At 58.1% G+C, this 15,110-nt stretch overlaps 1 protein-coding gene across 2 annotated transcripts; it reads left to right on the top strand.

Moving 5' to 3' along the window:
* On the top strand, positions 1-15,110 carry SF3B2 (splicing factor 3b subunit 2). 2 transcript variants are annotated; one of them, XM_050959182.1, is made up of 21 exons: positions 1-210; positions 568-614; positions 2,316-2,393; positions 2,827-3,078; positions 5,119-5,245; positions 5,439-5,539; positions 5,791-5,896; positions 6,709-6,797; positions 7,728-7,931; positions 8,727-8,864; positions 9,208-9,288; positions 9,782-10,009; positions 10,397-10,546; positions 10,847-10,936; positions 11,295-11,402; positions 12,120-12,227; positions 12,765-12,907; positions 13,081-13,182; positions 13,610-13,709; positions 14,432-14,617; positions 14,891-15,110. In XM_050959182.1, the coding sequence occupies exons 1-21, from the start codon at positions 96-98 to the stop codon at positions 14,960-14,962; spliced, it is 2,625 nt and encodes an 874-aa protein (XP_050815139.1). In that variant the 5' UTR covers positions 1-95; the 3' UTR covers positions 14,963-15,110. The 2 variants fall into 2 exon arrangements, with proteins under 2 accessions (XP_050815139.1, XP_050815141.1); XM_050959184.1 differs by having other exon boundaries at positions 2-210; positions 6,712-6,797.

Genomic DNA, 15,110 nt, shown 5'->3' with positions numbered 1-15,110 from the left:
GCTTCTGTTTAGCTGTGGGGCGCCCGCCGCGTGCCTGCGTGGTGACGTAGGTGCGGCGCCTACGGCGGCTGTTCAGGGTCGGACCGGGCGGGAAGATGGCGACCGAGCACCCTGAGCCGCCGAAGGGGGAGCTGCCGCTGCCGGCCTACGGGGCATGGGCGCCCGCCGAGCTGCAAGCGAAGCTGGCCGAGATCGGAGCCCCGGTGCAAGGTGGAGCCCGGCCGTGGGGAGTTGGGGGGGCGGCTCCCTCCAGGGGCTTCCGGGGCCCATGTGGGGGTGGCGGCGAGCCCCGCTGGAGGAGGGGGACCCCACAGCTGCTGGGGGGATAGAGTGGGGTGGCGCCCGCCAGGGGGTGCCTGGGGCCCGTGGGCGGCGGGCGTGCTTGGGGCTGTAGCGGGGGGTAGGGACTGTTCCGGCCCACGGGCCCTAGCTGCCATTCGCAGGCAGCCCAGAGGCGTGGGGTAGGTTTGGGGGCGGACGGGAGCCCCTGGGTGGGGAAAGGCAGCTGGTGGTGGCTCAGGCTCGGTTTTGGCTTGTGGGCTCTGACCCTTCATGTGTGTTTTCCAGGCAGCCGTGAGGAGCTGGTGGAGAGGCTGCAGACGTACACGCTGCAGGTGAGGAATAACCTCTCTCCGTGCCCGCACACACTGCTCACATGAGGCAAGGGACTTGCTCTGCTATCAGAAACAGCCTCCCCAGGGCCCTGACACCAGTGGTGAAAGTAAGCTGGTACAGGCCGCCACTGCATACCGGTAAGAGCCGGTACACAGCTGACCGTACCGGCAGGGCTGCTGGTGAGGGGAGCCAAAAGGGGCAGCTTCCCTGGGGCCTGGCAATTTAAAGGGCCCAGGGCTCCTGGCTGCTGCTACTGTGCGGCTGGAGCCCTGGGCCCTTTAAGTCGCTGCCACTACCCCAGGGCTCTGGCGATGATTTAAAGGGCCTGAGGCTCCGGTTGCTGCAGTGGTAGTGGCAGTGCTGGCCGGGAGCCCCGGCCATTTAAATTGCTGCTGACCGCCCTGAGTACTGTTAAGTCCCTTAAGTTACTTTCACTCCTGCCTGCCACCCACATCCCAATTTCTCTATATAAAAGGGATCTGTACAGAGGCCTGAACCTGGAGCCGCCAACCTGCAGTGGGAAACTTTACTGCCTGGCATGTATTGTAGTGTCACACCTCCAGCACGTATGATAGAGCACGCAGTAAGGGGCTCCCACATTTATTGCCCCTAGAGCCACATGCACACCTTGCCAGCTACACAGTGTGAGCAGTAACCAGACTCAACAGCCTTGTGACTAGGAGCCAGCAGATTACAAGCCTGGATTCACTGGTGTTAGAGTAAATGAGCAGTGTTAGAAGATGAAGGCTGGTGTAGTGGTTAGGGCACTAGCTGGGATTCAGGAGACCTGGGTTCTAGTCCCTGCTCTGCCACAGACTCCCCCAGGAAACCTTGCGTGAGTCACCCAGCCTTTTTAGGTCTCAGTTTGGCATCTGTATAATGGGGATAGTAGTGCTGCCGGACCTGTAAGGATAAACAAATTAACAGCTGGGAGGCGCTCAGATACTATGTTAACATAACAAGAGGTACCACTCAGCGTGAACAGTAAGCTGGGTTGTGACCATCCTCTGATTGACCCATCTTGGGTGCCAGTGACCTGTGGAAGGAAACATGTGATCTTAATCTTAAGACTGGAACATGTGAGAGCTACTGCTGTGTTAGGCGGGATGTGGGGGCACCAGGGACATAGCCAGCGCTGTTTGGATGCCAGTAGGGAGCTCTGTCCTAGTGAGAGTCATTGAGGTTTCATCTGGGCTCCTGTATTCCTTCCTGTCCCAAAATACAGCAGGGTCTGACTAGCCTGCCCGCCCGCTCAACAGCAGAAGGATAACGACAAGTGCTCTGCTGAGGCCTCACTTCTCTACCCCACTATGTCTTCTGGTGTTCATAGTAATTAGGGCAATTATAGTGCTGCCTGGGGGGAAGCTAGTGCGTGGAATGCTGGGGGTGGCCTTACTTCTATCCCCATCTCTGAGCCACATGCCCTGTGGGCATCAATATCCCTGTCCTGCTTTCTGTCTTGGCTATGGAGACTCTGGTATTGTGTTGTGGGGGCGTATGCGCAGCACCCCCAGGCTCCATCTTGCTTGGAGAACTCCACACTAAGGTCATTCCTTGCCGTGGTGGTAAATTGGCCTCCCTAGCACCTGCAGTTCCTCTCCTGACCCAGCGCAAACCAGTGGGAGTCTCAGAGAGAGGCTCCCCAGTGCATAGGCTTTTAACTGCTTTGCAGCCGCATTTACTGTGTCCTCTCTCTGCAGACTGGCATCGTGCTGAGCAGGCCGTCTCTTAGGGGAGATGATGGTGACAAGCCCACCCCACCCCCGATACCTGGACAGGTAAGTGAGGGGGTGGGGGTTGGGGAGGAGGAATCCTGGCCTGGCTAGGTCACAGGGGCTTCCCTAGGGGCTGACTGGCCTGCTGTAGCTCTCCTAAGTTGGGAGGAGGCTGTCCAGCTTCTCAGAGTGACTGACATCCATTGGTACTTCCAGCCAGGAGCTATTGCTAACCTCAGCATCCTGAAGAGCAGTGCTGTTCTACCTTCCTAAGTCCCTTCAACTGTGTCTGAGATCCACGAGCCGCCTCCTCTACCTATGCTGAGCATGCTCAGCGTTGCTTTGTGGCTCTTGGGCTGTTACTGCTGCCTCTGCGGTGGGGCACAGCATCTCAGTGCTGGGCGATGGCTCTTGGTATAAATAACCCATGAATTGCTTTGTGATCCTGCACACTCTGGGTTGGTCCTTACCTCCTCATCTTTTCTCTCAATCACAGCTCCCTGGGATCCCTTTGCCCCCTCCCCCCATGGGGATGCCACCCATGCAGCCCCCGCCACCCCCTCCTCCTCCCCCTGGCATCAGCCTCAACTTCCCCATGGGCGTAGGGCCCCCTCCGCCACCCCCAGGCATGGGGCCCCCCCTCCGCATGCAGAGCGTGGACCCCTCGGCTCTGTCAGAGGAAGATCGTTTGAAGCTGGCGCAGCAGCAGGCAGCCATGCTAATGCAGCAAGAAGAGAGGGCGAAGCAGGTAAGGGCTGTGCTGCAGGCAGAGGTACTCTCCCTCAGTGCTGGCCCCAGGGTGGCACTAAGGGGTGCTGTGCTGTAGGGGCTCAGTCTTTGTGCTCTCCTCTGTCTGTGAGTGATGACCCTGGTGTGATGTGAGGCGGTGCTATGCTGCAGGGATCTGTAGGGGCCCTCTCCCCGGGCAGTGAGTGCTGACCCGAATGCCCCAGTGTGGTTAGCGCTGTGCTGCGGGGTATCTGCCAGATGACATACAATGAACATTCAAACACTTGGTTTGCCAAGAGTCTGGGCTTTTTAATCCTGGGATCCTGGCCATTTGGCCTCCTCAAATCCCCCCTTCCCAAATGCAATTTGAGTTGTGTATTGGATTTGTCACGTCCTGCCCTAAACCACTATGAAGTGCTAATGCTGAGCAGCCTCTGTGCTGAACCCCAGAGGTGGCCAAATCTCAGCACTAGATGAAGGATCCCTGTTTATATAGTCCCATGCCTCACTTCGGAGGCAGCTGTTTCTCAGTGCTAGATGAAGGAAAGTTCACTTTTAAATTCTAGCTTGTACAATCTGTTCTATCTGCCCATAGCCAGGAAATAGGGAAAGACATGTGGGTGAAACCGACCAGGTAGCAGAGCAGTGAGGTTTGTATGTCGCATCTGGGACTGAAGGAGCCTGATCTGGTTCCTTCCCCCATCAAGTTGCAGAAGAGACACTGCTCTCTCCTCTCTGATATTGAACTGAATTGGATCCAGTTGCTGTCCTGGCAGAGAACAGATGTTGTGATCCATTCAGCTCCCTGTCCGCCCTCCTACCAAGATCCGCACAACCCTGCTGACCCATTCCCAGATTGCTGCGTCGATTGCTGGCCCTTCCCAAAGCCCTGAGCAGGCAGGGGATGGGTGCCACCTGCCTGGTCCCTGAGCTCCTGGCCAGGGAGCCTAGTCCCCAGCCCCTCCTCCACTGTCCCCCCTCCCCCACAGCCACGCTGGCCACACTCTGGCCCACTGCTCCTGCTGGGTGACGTGGGGAGCATAGATGGCTCTGGCCAGCTGTCACGGCTGCAAGTTTCTGCTGGTAATAAGGGGGCAGGGAGCGGGAGGGGGTTGGGTAAAGGGGCGGGGGGTCCTTGGGGGCAGTCAGGGAGGAGGGGATGGTTGGATGGGGTGGAGGTTCTGTAGGGGCGCTCAGGGAATGGTGAACAGGAAGGGTTGTGAGTGGGAGTCCCAGGGGACCTGTCAGGGTGGGGGCGTTGATAGGGGTCAGGAGAGCACTTGGCACAGGGAGCCGGGGGGGGGGGGGAGGTTGGATAAGGGGGTGGGATCCCAGGGTGCAGTTAGGGGAGGGTCGTCCCAGGAGGGGGCAGTCGGGATGAGGAGCAGAGGGTGGTTGGATAGGAGGTGGGAGTCCCAGGGGGGCTGTCAAGGTGCAGGGGTGTGGATAGGGGTTGGGACAGTCAGGGGACAGGGAGCAGGAGGGTTGGTTGGGGGTGGGGGTCCTGGGAGGGGGCGGTCAGGGGACAAGGAGCGGGGGGGGGTTGGATGGGTTGGGAGTTCTGAGGGGGGTGGATAGGGGGTGGGGGCCAGGCTGTTTGGGGAGGCACAGCCTTCCCTACCCTGTGCTACATACAGTTGCGCAACCCTGATGTGGCCCTTAGGCCAAAAAGTTTGCCCACCCCTGGCCTACAGTCTCCCCCAATAACCTTCAGTGCCAGTGTCCCTATGCAGCACCACCCCCCCAGCCACGATTCTGCTCTCTCCCCACAAATCTCTAGCTCCCGTGGGCCCTTCGAGTCCAGAATCTGCCCCCTCTGTCACCAGTGGGCCTATCTGGCCTGATATCTCCACCACTAGAGGGCTCATGGCCTCATGTCTCCTGGCATCCCTCTCCATGATTATGGAGTGAGCATCGAACACTCCTGCATGGCAGGGGTGTTGCCTCTTCCATCCCATCCCGCACAAACATCCTGTGGGGAAGGCTGGGTTGCGAGCAGGGCTGCTGATCTTCAGCTCCCACCCAACACTGACCTCTCCATGTGTTCTCCTTTTCTCAGGCTGCAGTCTTACTGGAACAGGAGCGACAGAAAGAGATGGCCAAGCTGGCCCCCCCGGTGCCCAGACCTCCTCTGGATGTGGGGCCTGTCAGACCCATAGGACCAAGGCCCCCAATGGTGCCACGAGGTGAGATTATTTCCCCAACTGGGGTATGGAATCAGGTGTCTTTCGCCTCTAGCAGGCTCTGGCTCTGATCCAACCTCTGGCTGCTGCCTCTACTTTGGAAGTAGGGGGTCAGGAAGCAACAGGGAGCTGGTTACTTCAGATCCATTCCTTATGGGGACTCACCTCTTTGTGTGTGTCTCTCCTGCCCATCTAGGTAGTGCCCCTGTGGGACCGCCGCTGCCCGGAGTTCCTATTGGTGCCCCTGGCCCAAGGCCGCGAGGGCCGCCGCCGCCTCCTGGGGAAGAAGGCCGAGAGGTAAGCATGCAGAAAGTGGTGGCTGGAGGGTGGCCTGTTGCAGGTGGGGCAGCTTTCTGAGATGTGGTGGAGGTACAGAGGAGAATTCCTATCCCCCCCTCCACAGGGTGGGTTCTATACCTGACTCTGGGAGGGGAATGGGGTCTGGGTGGGGTGCTAGGAGCCAGGACTCCTGGGTTGTTCCTGTCCAAGCCAGCCTGTGGGTCCTGTTGTGGAACGTCCCCCTGTTTAGTGATCGTCTCTGTTTGTAGACAGACGATTCCACCATTGGCCCCAAGATCCCTCAGGCTCTGGAGAAGATTCTGCAACTCAAGGAGATCCGGCAGGAGGAGCTCATAACCGTGCCTGGCACCACAGGTAACAGGCTCCTTCCATTCTGTTCGTGTGGTTTGGGGCAGGAGCCCTGGCTGCAGGTGGAGCCCTGACCTCTCCCAGCAGGAGGTGCTGTAGGGAGCAAGGGCAGGAGTTCTGGAGGGTCAGGATGGACACCTGGGTTTTATCCCCAGCTCTGGGTGGGGAGGAGAGTCCAGTGTGTTACAGCTGGTGGGTGACTGGGAGTCAGGGCTCCTGGATTCTACTTCTGGCTCATGTGGGAGTGCAGCCTAGAAGTTAGAGCTGGGAACTGCATGCCAGTGATCTGTGCCCCATCATTCTAAATCCTCTTGCTTCCCCTGCCCTGCTTTTTGGTTTTGCCCTGGCATTGTTGACTGCTTTGGAACTTGCCCAAGAGCTGGGTGCTGTCTGAAGGCAGGGGGAATCCTTCCTTCTAGGCACACCCCAGTTAACCTCCCTTTGCAGTGTCCGTACCCCAGAAGACAGGATTGGCAGGCATCTCGTAGGGAACCCATCTCCTGTTCCTTGGTAATGCTCCTCACAAAGCAGAGGCAACTAACCTGCTTGGGTTGTGTTTCTTCTATATGCTGCAACCCCCCACTAAGCCAACTCTTGCACTGGGACAAATGGGGGCTGGTTGGCATGTGTCTATGGGGGGTGCAGGAGAAGTGGCCTCCCTTGTAATGTGGCTGGTCACTCCTGCTCCCAGCGTGCAGTTCTGAGGGATTGGCAGGGCTGTCCCCTCCTTCTCTTCCCCCAAAGCTTGCTGCAATGCATCTGACACCCCCTCTCCCTCCCACTCCCTCCATCCCTTGCTGATTCTCCCTGTATTTCAGTAGATGATGATATGGAGACAGATTTGAAGGCACTGATCAGCATGTCTGCTTCAGAGACCGAGGAGGACATGGCTCTGTCAAAGAAAGAGGTGAGCAGGCTGTGTGCCACGAATTAGTCCCCAGCTCATCAAGTGGCTTAGAGAGGGGAAGTTGGGAGCCAAGACTCCTGGGTTCTCTCCTCACTTCTGGGAGGAGAGCAGGGGGTCCTGGGAGCCTGGACTCCTGGGTTCTATTCCCAGTCTGTTGGCTTGCTGTGTAAGGACTGGTCAACCCCTTCATTTCTCTCTGCTTTGGTTTTCCCTTCCATTGAATGAGGCTTGTCTACCTTCAGGAGCAGAGAGCTCTGTTAGAAGCTGAGATGGGCACTTCCCCCGTGTCTAACCTCAGCCTGGCTAGTGACAGGTAGATTTAAAGTGACTGCATCAGCTGAGCACAGGCCTTGATGTTGAGGCTGAAAACATTGCCTTGGACTGTAATAGATTCCCATGAACCATGTTTCCAATTAGGGTGTTTGAATCTTCCCTGGCTGCCAGCGTGGGGAGGGATGGGAGTGAAATTGACTCTGAGTTGCATGTGAAACTCACAAGAACCTCCCTGCAACAGGGATGCTAGGAGTGAAAGGAGGTGGGAGATCTTTCCTTTTACATTCAGGGGGCTCTAGACTGGAAACATTTCACAGCAGCTGGGAACTGCCACATAAAGCTGAGGCCCTGGCCATGTGTGGCAAGTCTCATGAGCTGCTGTGCTGAGCCCAGCATCCTGCAAGATGACTGTCAGGATCATTTCGTGCTGTCATCAAGTTCCTCCTCCAGAATTCTTCTTCAAGTCTGCCATATATGGTGCAGCTCTGTCATGTGCGGTGGAAGAGCTGCCACTTACAGGATGGAGTGTGACCTGCGTCTCAGCGCTGGGGAGGGTTCTCTGTATAAACAGCCCCTCCCCCTCGCTCTACCCCAGAGGTGTCTGCATCTGAGCACCAGCGGAGGGCCCTATAGTTATTAACACACTTCTCTCGGCAGAGGAACCGTAAGCGCCGTAACCGGAAGAAGAAGAAGAAGGCACGTGTGGCAGCACAGGGCACAGAGGGCAAAGGGGAAAAGGAGTCTCAGCGCACTGAGACCAAAGACACTGAGTCAGTGGTGGAGATTGAGTACGTCACTGAGGAGCCGGAGATTTATGACCCCAACTTCATCTTCTTCAAGAGGATCTTCGATGCCTTCAAGGTGAGCCAGGCTCAGGGTGCAGCCCTGGGGTTTTGGCGCTACACAGCTAAAGGAGCCTCTAGTGGTTAAAGTGCTGGCATCTGGCTGAGGAGTGGGGTCTAGTGGTTAGAGCATAGAAGGGTGCCAGGACTCCTGGGAGGGCAGTGGGGTCTAGTGGTTAGAAGAGTGGGGCTGGAAGTCAGGACTTCTGAGTTCTAGCCCTAGCTCTTTGAGACCCTTCTCTTGAGTGGGGCATGGGGAGGCTTCGGGCTGCACTGAGCCCCAAATCCTGTGATGATCTGTTCGCAATGGGGCAGGAGAAGTAGTTGCAAGCTCCATCCGCCATGGCTCTGGGGTCAGTGCTTCCCGCCTCATCAGGATACAGATCAGCGTCTGCCCTCCAGCTCATGTTCCCTGCAGCCTGAGAGGGGGCACAGGCTGGGTTCTCGTGCCTGCTGCTGAGTTGGCTGACCCCTGGATGGTGCTGAGAGGAGAGGGAACTTCCCCTCCATAATTCAGAAGTCCCTCCTCTTACTTAAGGGCTTGGCTTGTAGATCTTCATTCCCTGGGGCAGCAGCACCCCCACATGGCCTGTATCCCCCATCTGTTCTCTTTGGGGTTCTGTTAGCTCCTCTGAGGAGATGGGAAAGGAGCATCCTTCACTCTGTCCCCCGAGTCTTGTGCCTCCCCCGCTGTGGGGCTCCCAGCTGCTCCTTGGGGAACAATTGCTCAGGCTCATGTGCTCCTGCTTAAATCCCCCCCCCGGGGATGGAGTCTCTGGCCTCTGCACCTTCTCACCCTCCCTTACCCCCACAGCTGACGGATGATGTAAAGAAAGATAAAGAGAAGGAGCCCGACAAGGCAGACAAGCCAGAGAGTGCAGCCGCACCCAAGAAGAAGGGCTTCGAGGAGGACCGGAAGGGCAGCGACGATGACAGTTCTGATGATGAACAGGTGGGCTGGGGGCAGGGCCAGGCAGCTAGCCAGTGGAACTCCCTGCCACCACCATGTCTAGAGCGCAGGAGAGACTTGGGGGCGGGGGCAGGTATTGCTAGGGATCAGTTAGGTTGGCATCTGCACTGACCCCAGTTGGTGCTGTGGTCCCGAGGCTACAAAGCTGGGCTAGTGCTGCAGGGAGGTGCTTTATTGGGAGTGGGAGATTTTTCATCTGCATCTTGCACTGGCCACTATTAGCGTGTGTTGGGGCTTTACTGGGTCCATTGGTCTGATCAGATGGAAGTGATGTTGTGAGGGACTCTGTCTGGATGAGCCTATTGTGTTTCTTCCTTGGGTCTAGGAGAAGAAACCTGAGGCCCCAAAACTGTCCAAGAAGAAGCTGAGACGCATGAATCGTTTCACGGTGGCAGAGCTCAAGCAGGTGAGATGGTTGGTCACCCCCAGTGCCATGTGGGTGTCTGTCACAGCTTCTCTGAAGGGGCACCCCCTGGGGAACAGAGCTGGCCCTGCTCAAGACGCTGTAGAGAGGGATGGGACTGAACGGCCCCTCCCCTCTCAGCCCCTGGTTCAGGGTACAGGGGACTCTGCATTGGGGTTGGTGCCCTCTGGGCTTAGGGCCCAGCTTGGCCAGTTGGGTTGGTACTACTTAGGCAGCAAGAGTGCAACTGACCCAGCTGGGTGTTGGGCCGTGGTTTTTCTCACAGGGAACACTACCAGCAAGGGGTCACCCAGGATGAATTTGCCTCAGGTCCCATTGGGACCCTTCGGCCTCTGCTGGCTGGCTGGCAATGGGAGGAAGGAAGAGAGAAGGTTCTGGTGCTCTAAAGGTTAAGCTGTTGGCCTGGGGTAGAGATGATGGGAGGGTGGTGAATTCTGGCACTTGGAGGGTTAAGCCTGTGCTGTCCTGTCCCCAGCTTGTGGCGCGCCCGGACGTGGTGGAAATGCATGATGTGACAGCCCAGGACCCCAAGCTGCTGGTTCATCTCAAGGCCACTCGCAACTCTGTGCCAGTGCCCCGGCACTGGTGCTTCAAGCGCAAGTACTTGCAGGGCAAGCGGGGCATTGAGAAGCCGCCTTTTGAGCTGCCTGACTTCATCAAGCGCACGGGCATCCAGGAGATGCGAGAGGCGTTGCAGGAAAAGGTACCCATATGTGCACCACACTCCAGAGGTAGCTGCATCTTGGTGCCAGTCGAGGGGTCCCTGTGTAAACAGTCCCTACCTCAGCTCCTCCTCTGATCTGGGTTGTTGTGTGGTGACTTGGAGGGGCTGGTGCTATATTACCCTCCCTGGGATGACTGCAAGATTTGGTCCTGTTATCCATTGCCATATTTCCATGCCACGCACGCACCTCCCCTCCCACCCCCGTTCCCCACCCTGTTGGTAGATCAGGTCTGCCTCCTGGAGAGGGGTTTACCTCCTGGGCCCTGCAGGGGGTGGCAGGAGGCTGTTTGGTGGCACTGTCTGTCCCTGCAGGGCCCATGGCGTGGTTGAGGTGTGCTCACAGTCTCCTTTCTCCCACCTCCACAGGAGGAACAGAAAACCATGAAGTCAAAGATGCGGGAGAAGGTTCGCCCCAAGATGGGCAAGATCGACATTGACTACCAGAAGCTGCATGACGCCTTCTTCAAGTGGCAGACCAAGCCCAAGCTCACCATCCATGGAGACCTCTACTACGAGGTGGGTGTGGGGCCCGGGGAAGCCCTGTCCCTGCAGGAACCCCTCAGATGGGGCAGTGGCTCCGGCTGGGGTCCAGGTCCAGAGTGTGCCCCATGACTCAGGAGGGCAGTCTCCATCTCTGGCAGACAGCTGGGGATTATGGGCTGGGAAGGAAAACCTATCCTGGCCTGGCTCTCTCTCAACCTGGGTTTTTCGTTGCTGGGACCCTCTCCCCAGCTGGGTGCTAGGCTGTGATCAGCCCACTAGCATTGGGGCACCCCCTCGCGATTGCTCTGACCCCAAGACTCTCCTCTCCACCAGGGCAAGGAGTTTGAGACGCGGCTGAAAGAGAAGAAGCCAGGGGACCTGTCAGACGAGCTGCGCATTGCCTTGGGGATGCCCGTTGGCCCAGTAAGTGCTCTTGGAAGCCGCCTGTCAGACGAGGGTAGCTGGTGTGACCCTCACCTGCTGGTCCTACGGCCAGCCTTTGGGAGGCAGCTAGTCATGGCCACTGCATGGCTGGGCACCTCGAGGCTAGAACAGCAGAGCAGCTCTAGGGTGGGATTGCAGGGCACTGGCAGAGCTATGGTGGTGGGGAGGCAGGTAGTAGGAGGCTGTAGGTTGGGACTGACGGGTGCTTGTGAATGAGAGATGAGGTTGTCGGTCCCCTCCCTCTGTCACTTCCTTGCTGATGGTCCTGGGGGCTGGTTAGCCAGGGCTGGGCAAGCAAGTCTGTCATTGGCTAACACCATGTCTCTACTGGTTCCAGAATGCTCACAAAGTGCCACCCCCGTGGCTGATCGCCATGCAGCGCTACGGCCCACCTCCCTCCTACCCTAACCTGAAGATCCCAGGCCTCAATTCCCCCATCCCAGAGGTGAGTGGCTGAGTCTGTCCTGCGGGACGCTGGGGAATGATCCCTCGTCCCATCGTGTGCTCTTCGGGTGTCTGCAGGGCTCTCGAATGGCTGGGAGGCCAGTGGCACTGTCACTGGTGCCAGGGTGCCTGTTGGAGTGGTCCTAGTCCAAGAAGCCCCTCCCCATTTGGCCCTTTCTTTCACTGGGGGAAAAGGGGACTCTTAACTCGGGGCAGTGCAGCTGAGGCTCAGCCTGCCAATACAGAGTGACACTATCCCTGAGACTCCCCTTTTCCTAGCAAAGACCAGGTTGGAGCACTGGCCTCTTTCCTGCTTCCCACTCCTGAGTCCCCCTGCCCCCCCCCCCCCCCCCCCCCCCCCCCAGATCGCTTTCATCTAGCACTCACCGCTTCTTGTTCCTGTGTTCCCCACTCCACGTGGTTATATGCTTGTCTTCCTCCTGCCCCACTCGCACCATCCACAGACCTGTATTAACCATCCTGCAATGAAATCTACCCCTTCTGCATAGAAACCAGCACAGTCACAAGGGGTGAGAGGAGCACTGGCACAGCTTCCCAGCTGTGAGGCTAAGGCCCACAGATGGGAGGTGACTTAGCCAGAGTCAGTGGCTGGGCCAGGACCAGAGCCCAGGAGTCCTGGCTTCCAGTCGCCCCCTGCTCTAACCAATTGGACTCCACTGTTCTCTGGAGCCTGAATAACTCTTTCCTCTTGTCCCAGGGCTGCTCGTTTGGGTACCATGCTGGAGGCTGGGGGAAACCTCCCGTTGATGAGACTGGGAAGCCCCTGTATGGAGACGTCTTTGGGACCAATGCTTCTGAATTCCAGGTAGGTATCCAAGTGATCACGGCCCTGGAGAGACTGGGTGGGGGTGGGAATAGCCATTGCTTGGGGGATTGTGGTCACATGCCATTCCTATACTTTCTGGGCGCAATGGGGTGAGCTAGGGGCCACCCACTGGCTGGCATTCTCCCTCTTTGGTACTGCTAACCAGGCTGGGGCTCTTCCAGGTGGTGGGAACCAAGACGAATACACAACCTGCACTGACCCATTACCTCCCTGCTGAGTGTCAGTAGGACCCCTGGAACTGCTCCTCCGTGGGGCTGATGACCTGAGGCAGAGCTGAGGGGATAGCAAGGCTGGTGCTTGGGAAAATATTGGATCCCTGAACATTGGAGACTGAACCCCTGTTCCTACTTGTCCTGGGGCTGGAATGGTGCCCCCTAGAGGAGGAAAGCCCATTTCCCTACTCCTCTGAGCCAGCCTGTCTCCCTGCTCGGCAGCTGAATCGGAGCAGAACTCTCCAGTGGGGAGAGGCCCCATCCTCACATCTTCCTCCGTCTAACCCGTCTCCCCTCATTTCAGACCAAGGCAGAAGAGGAGGAAATTGACCGGACACCCTGGGGAGAGCTGGAGCCATCAGACGAGGAATCCTCAGAGGAGGAAGAGGAGGAGGAAAGTGATGAGGAGAAGCCAGATGAGACGGGCTTCATCACCCCGGCTGACAGGTCGGTGCCTATCGGGGTGGGGGCTACCCTGGCATGGGCTATGGTGGTGCTGGGGCTGGCGTGGGGTTGTGGCAGGTGGGGGCATGGTCAGTGAGGGCCATGTGGGGCTCCTCCATTCCAGCCAGGCCATGTGGCCTAGGTGCTGTCTCTAACCATTTGCCCTTCTTCCCCAGTGGCCTGATCACGCCAGGTGGCTTCTCCTCTGTCCCTGCCGGCATGGAGACTCCTGAGCTCATTGAGCTGAGGAAGAAGAAGATAGAGGAGGCCATGGATGGGTAAGTCAGGCCTCTGCCTTGCTTGTGCCACTCTGCTCCCCCAGAGACAGCGCGAGGAGCAGGACTCGAGAGAATCCCATGGAACCCTAGGGGGCACCGTAGTGTGGCTCTAATGCCCCCATGTGCTGTACTGGCATTAGGGAGGGGGGTGGGGCTCGGTGAGGGCTGCAGAGCCTAGCATGAGCCAGGGCATGATGCTGGTGATGCTGTTGTTTTGGAGGCTCTCGGTCACTTACCTTCCCAGTTGGGGCTCTCTTGGCCCAGTCTCAGCCCTGCTGTTCCCATTCTGCTTCCCAAATCCCACCTGCTGTTTCATTAGGGCCAGACACTCTCTTCTCCACTTCCTATCCCAATCTGCTATCCAGCAGAGGTAGCTGCATCTCTGTCCCCTTTGTGCTGATCCTGTGTCTGCCCCCCTTACCCACAGCAGCGAGACACCCCAGCTCTTCACGGTGCTGCCAGAGAAGCGAACCGCCACGGTTGGGGGTGCCATGATGGGTTCCACTCACATCTATGACATGTCCACGGTGAGTGACTTAGGGCAGCCAGCCAGGTGAACTCTGGGACCTGAACCAGCGACCAACGGCTTGGTGGGATGGGGACCTGGACTGCCAGAACCCACCTATGCTCTCTGGGTCCCTGGAGCAATTGTGGTGACAAGGCTTCCTTGCAGGGGAGAGGGGTGGGGTGGGGCTGCTTGTCCTTGGCATGAACACTGGTCTGTGTTCACTAGTGATCTGGAGCAGGGAGTGGGCCAGCTGGGAAGGGGAGTCGGGTACTGAGGGCAGTGGGGCTTGAGGAGTGGGCAGCATTGGAGTAGAGAGCTGGAAAGCCATGGTGCAGGGAGAGGGGCAGGACTCAGCTGGATGGGCTATGGAAAGGGGCTGAGCAGCATGGAGGGCAGAAGGTGGCCCTTGGCTGCTGAAGGGCCAGGCTAGAACTGTGTAATTCAATGAGACCGCCCAAGTCCAGCTCAAGTACAAGGCCCTGGCCTTCCCCACTGCAGTTAGCCTGTGGGACTCTCTCTGCCCACAGGGTCTCATGGTGGCTGGAAGCCAAGCAGGGTCTGGGTGTTTCTGTGGGAACCCTGGGCATTTGAGGTGAGAGCTCTGAATGCTCCACCTGGGGGAGATTGTCCCCCCAATAAGAGAAACCAGGCTAGTGTGGCCCCTGGCTGCTGTTCCCTGGGGGCAAGGGCTCCCCCCTCCCATGCATAGTGCTGGCATCTCACCCTTCTCCTCACCTGCAGGTGATGAGCCGGAAGGGGCCGGTGCCAGAGATCCAGGGAGTGGAGGTGGCGCTGGCTCCTGAGGAGTTGGAGCTTGATCCGATGGCCATGACGCAGAAGTACGAAGAGCACGTGCGGGAGCAGCAGGCCCAGGTGGAGAAGGAGGACTTCAGTGACATGGTGGCTGAGCACGCAGCTAAGCAGAAGGTAGGAGGGGGGGGCAGGGCTGGGGGAAGGGGCCTGGAGTGGGACATAGGAGCTGGCTCCCCATAGAGGGTTCAGCCCCATCTGGCCCCACAGGGGTAGGGGGATTGGATTGGCTCGCGGTCAGTGAATGAGATACAGAGCCTGTCCCCTCCAGGGGGTGCCAGAGCTCCTGTCCAGCTTCAGGGTCGGGGAAGAAACTGGGCCAGGGAGGAGGTCATGAGTCTCTTTTTTGCTGGATGAACTTTTCTCTCTCTCTCTCTCTTCCCCCTGCAGCAGAAGAAGCGGAAAGCACAGCCCCAAGACACACGTGGGGGCGGCAAGAAGTACAAAGAGTTCAAATTCTAGCCCCATCCCCTTGGTTTGCATCCCTTCTGTTTTTAACTTGTTCCTGTCCCTGTGCTGTGGGGAGAGCCACACTTGCTGGTGCCCCCTGCTGCTTAGTCCCCTCCAACTGTTGTGTGGTTTTTTTGTAAATAAAATCCTGGGTGTTGGG

This window comes from Gopherus flavomarginatus, chromosome 6 (assembly GCF_025201925.1).
Source record: "Gopherus flavomarginatus isolate rGopFla2 chromosome 6, rGopFla2.mat.asm, whole genome shotgun sequence".
Classification (NCBI taxonomy): Eukaryota; Metazoa; Chordata; order Testudines; family Testudinidae; genus Gopherus; species Gopherus flavomarginatus.
The sequence above is the reverse complement of the archived record's forward strand: the minus strand, read 5'-3'. Positions and strand labels throughout refer to the sequence as shown.

Coding starts and splice junctions, on each gene's coding strand:
- SF3B2 (XM_050959182.1), top strand. CDS start 96: ATGGCGACCGAGCACCCTGAGCCGCCGAAGGGGGAGCTGCCGCTGCCG. Junction 13,183..13,609: donor ATAGAGGAGGCCATGGATGG/GTAAGTCAGGCC, acceptor CCTTACCCACAG/CAGCGAGACACCCCAGCTCT. Junction 14,618..14,890: donor AGCACGCAGCTAAGCAGAAG/GTAGGAGGGGGG, acceptor TTCCCCCTGCAG/CAGAAGAAGCGGAAAGCACA.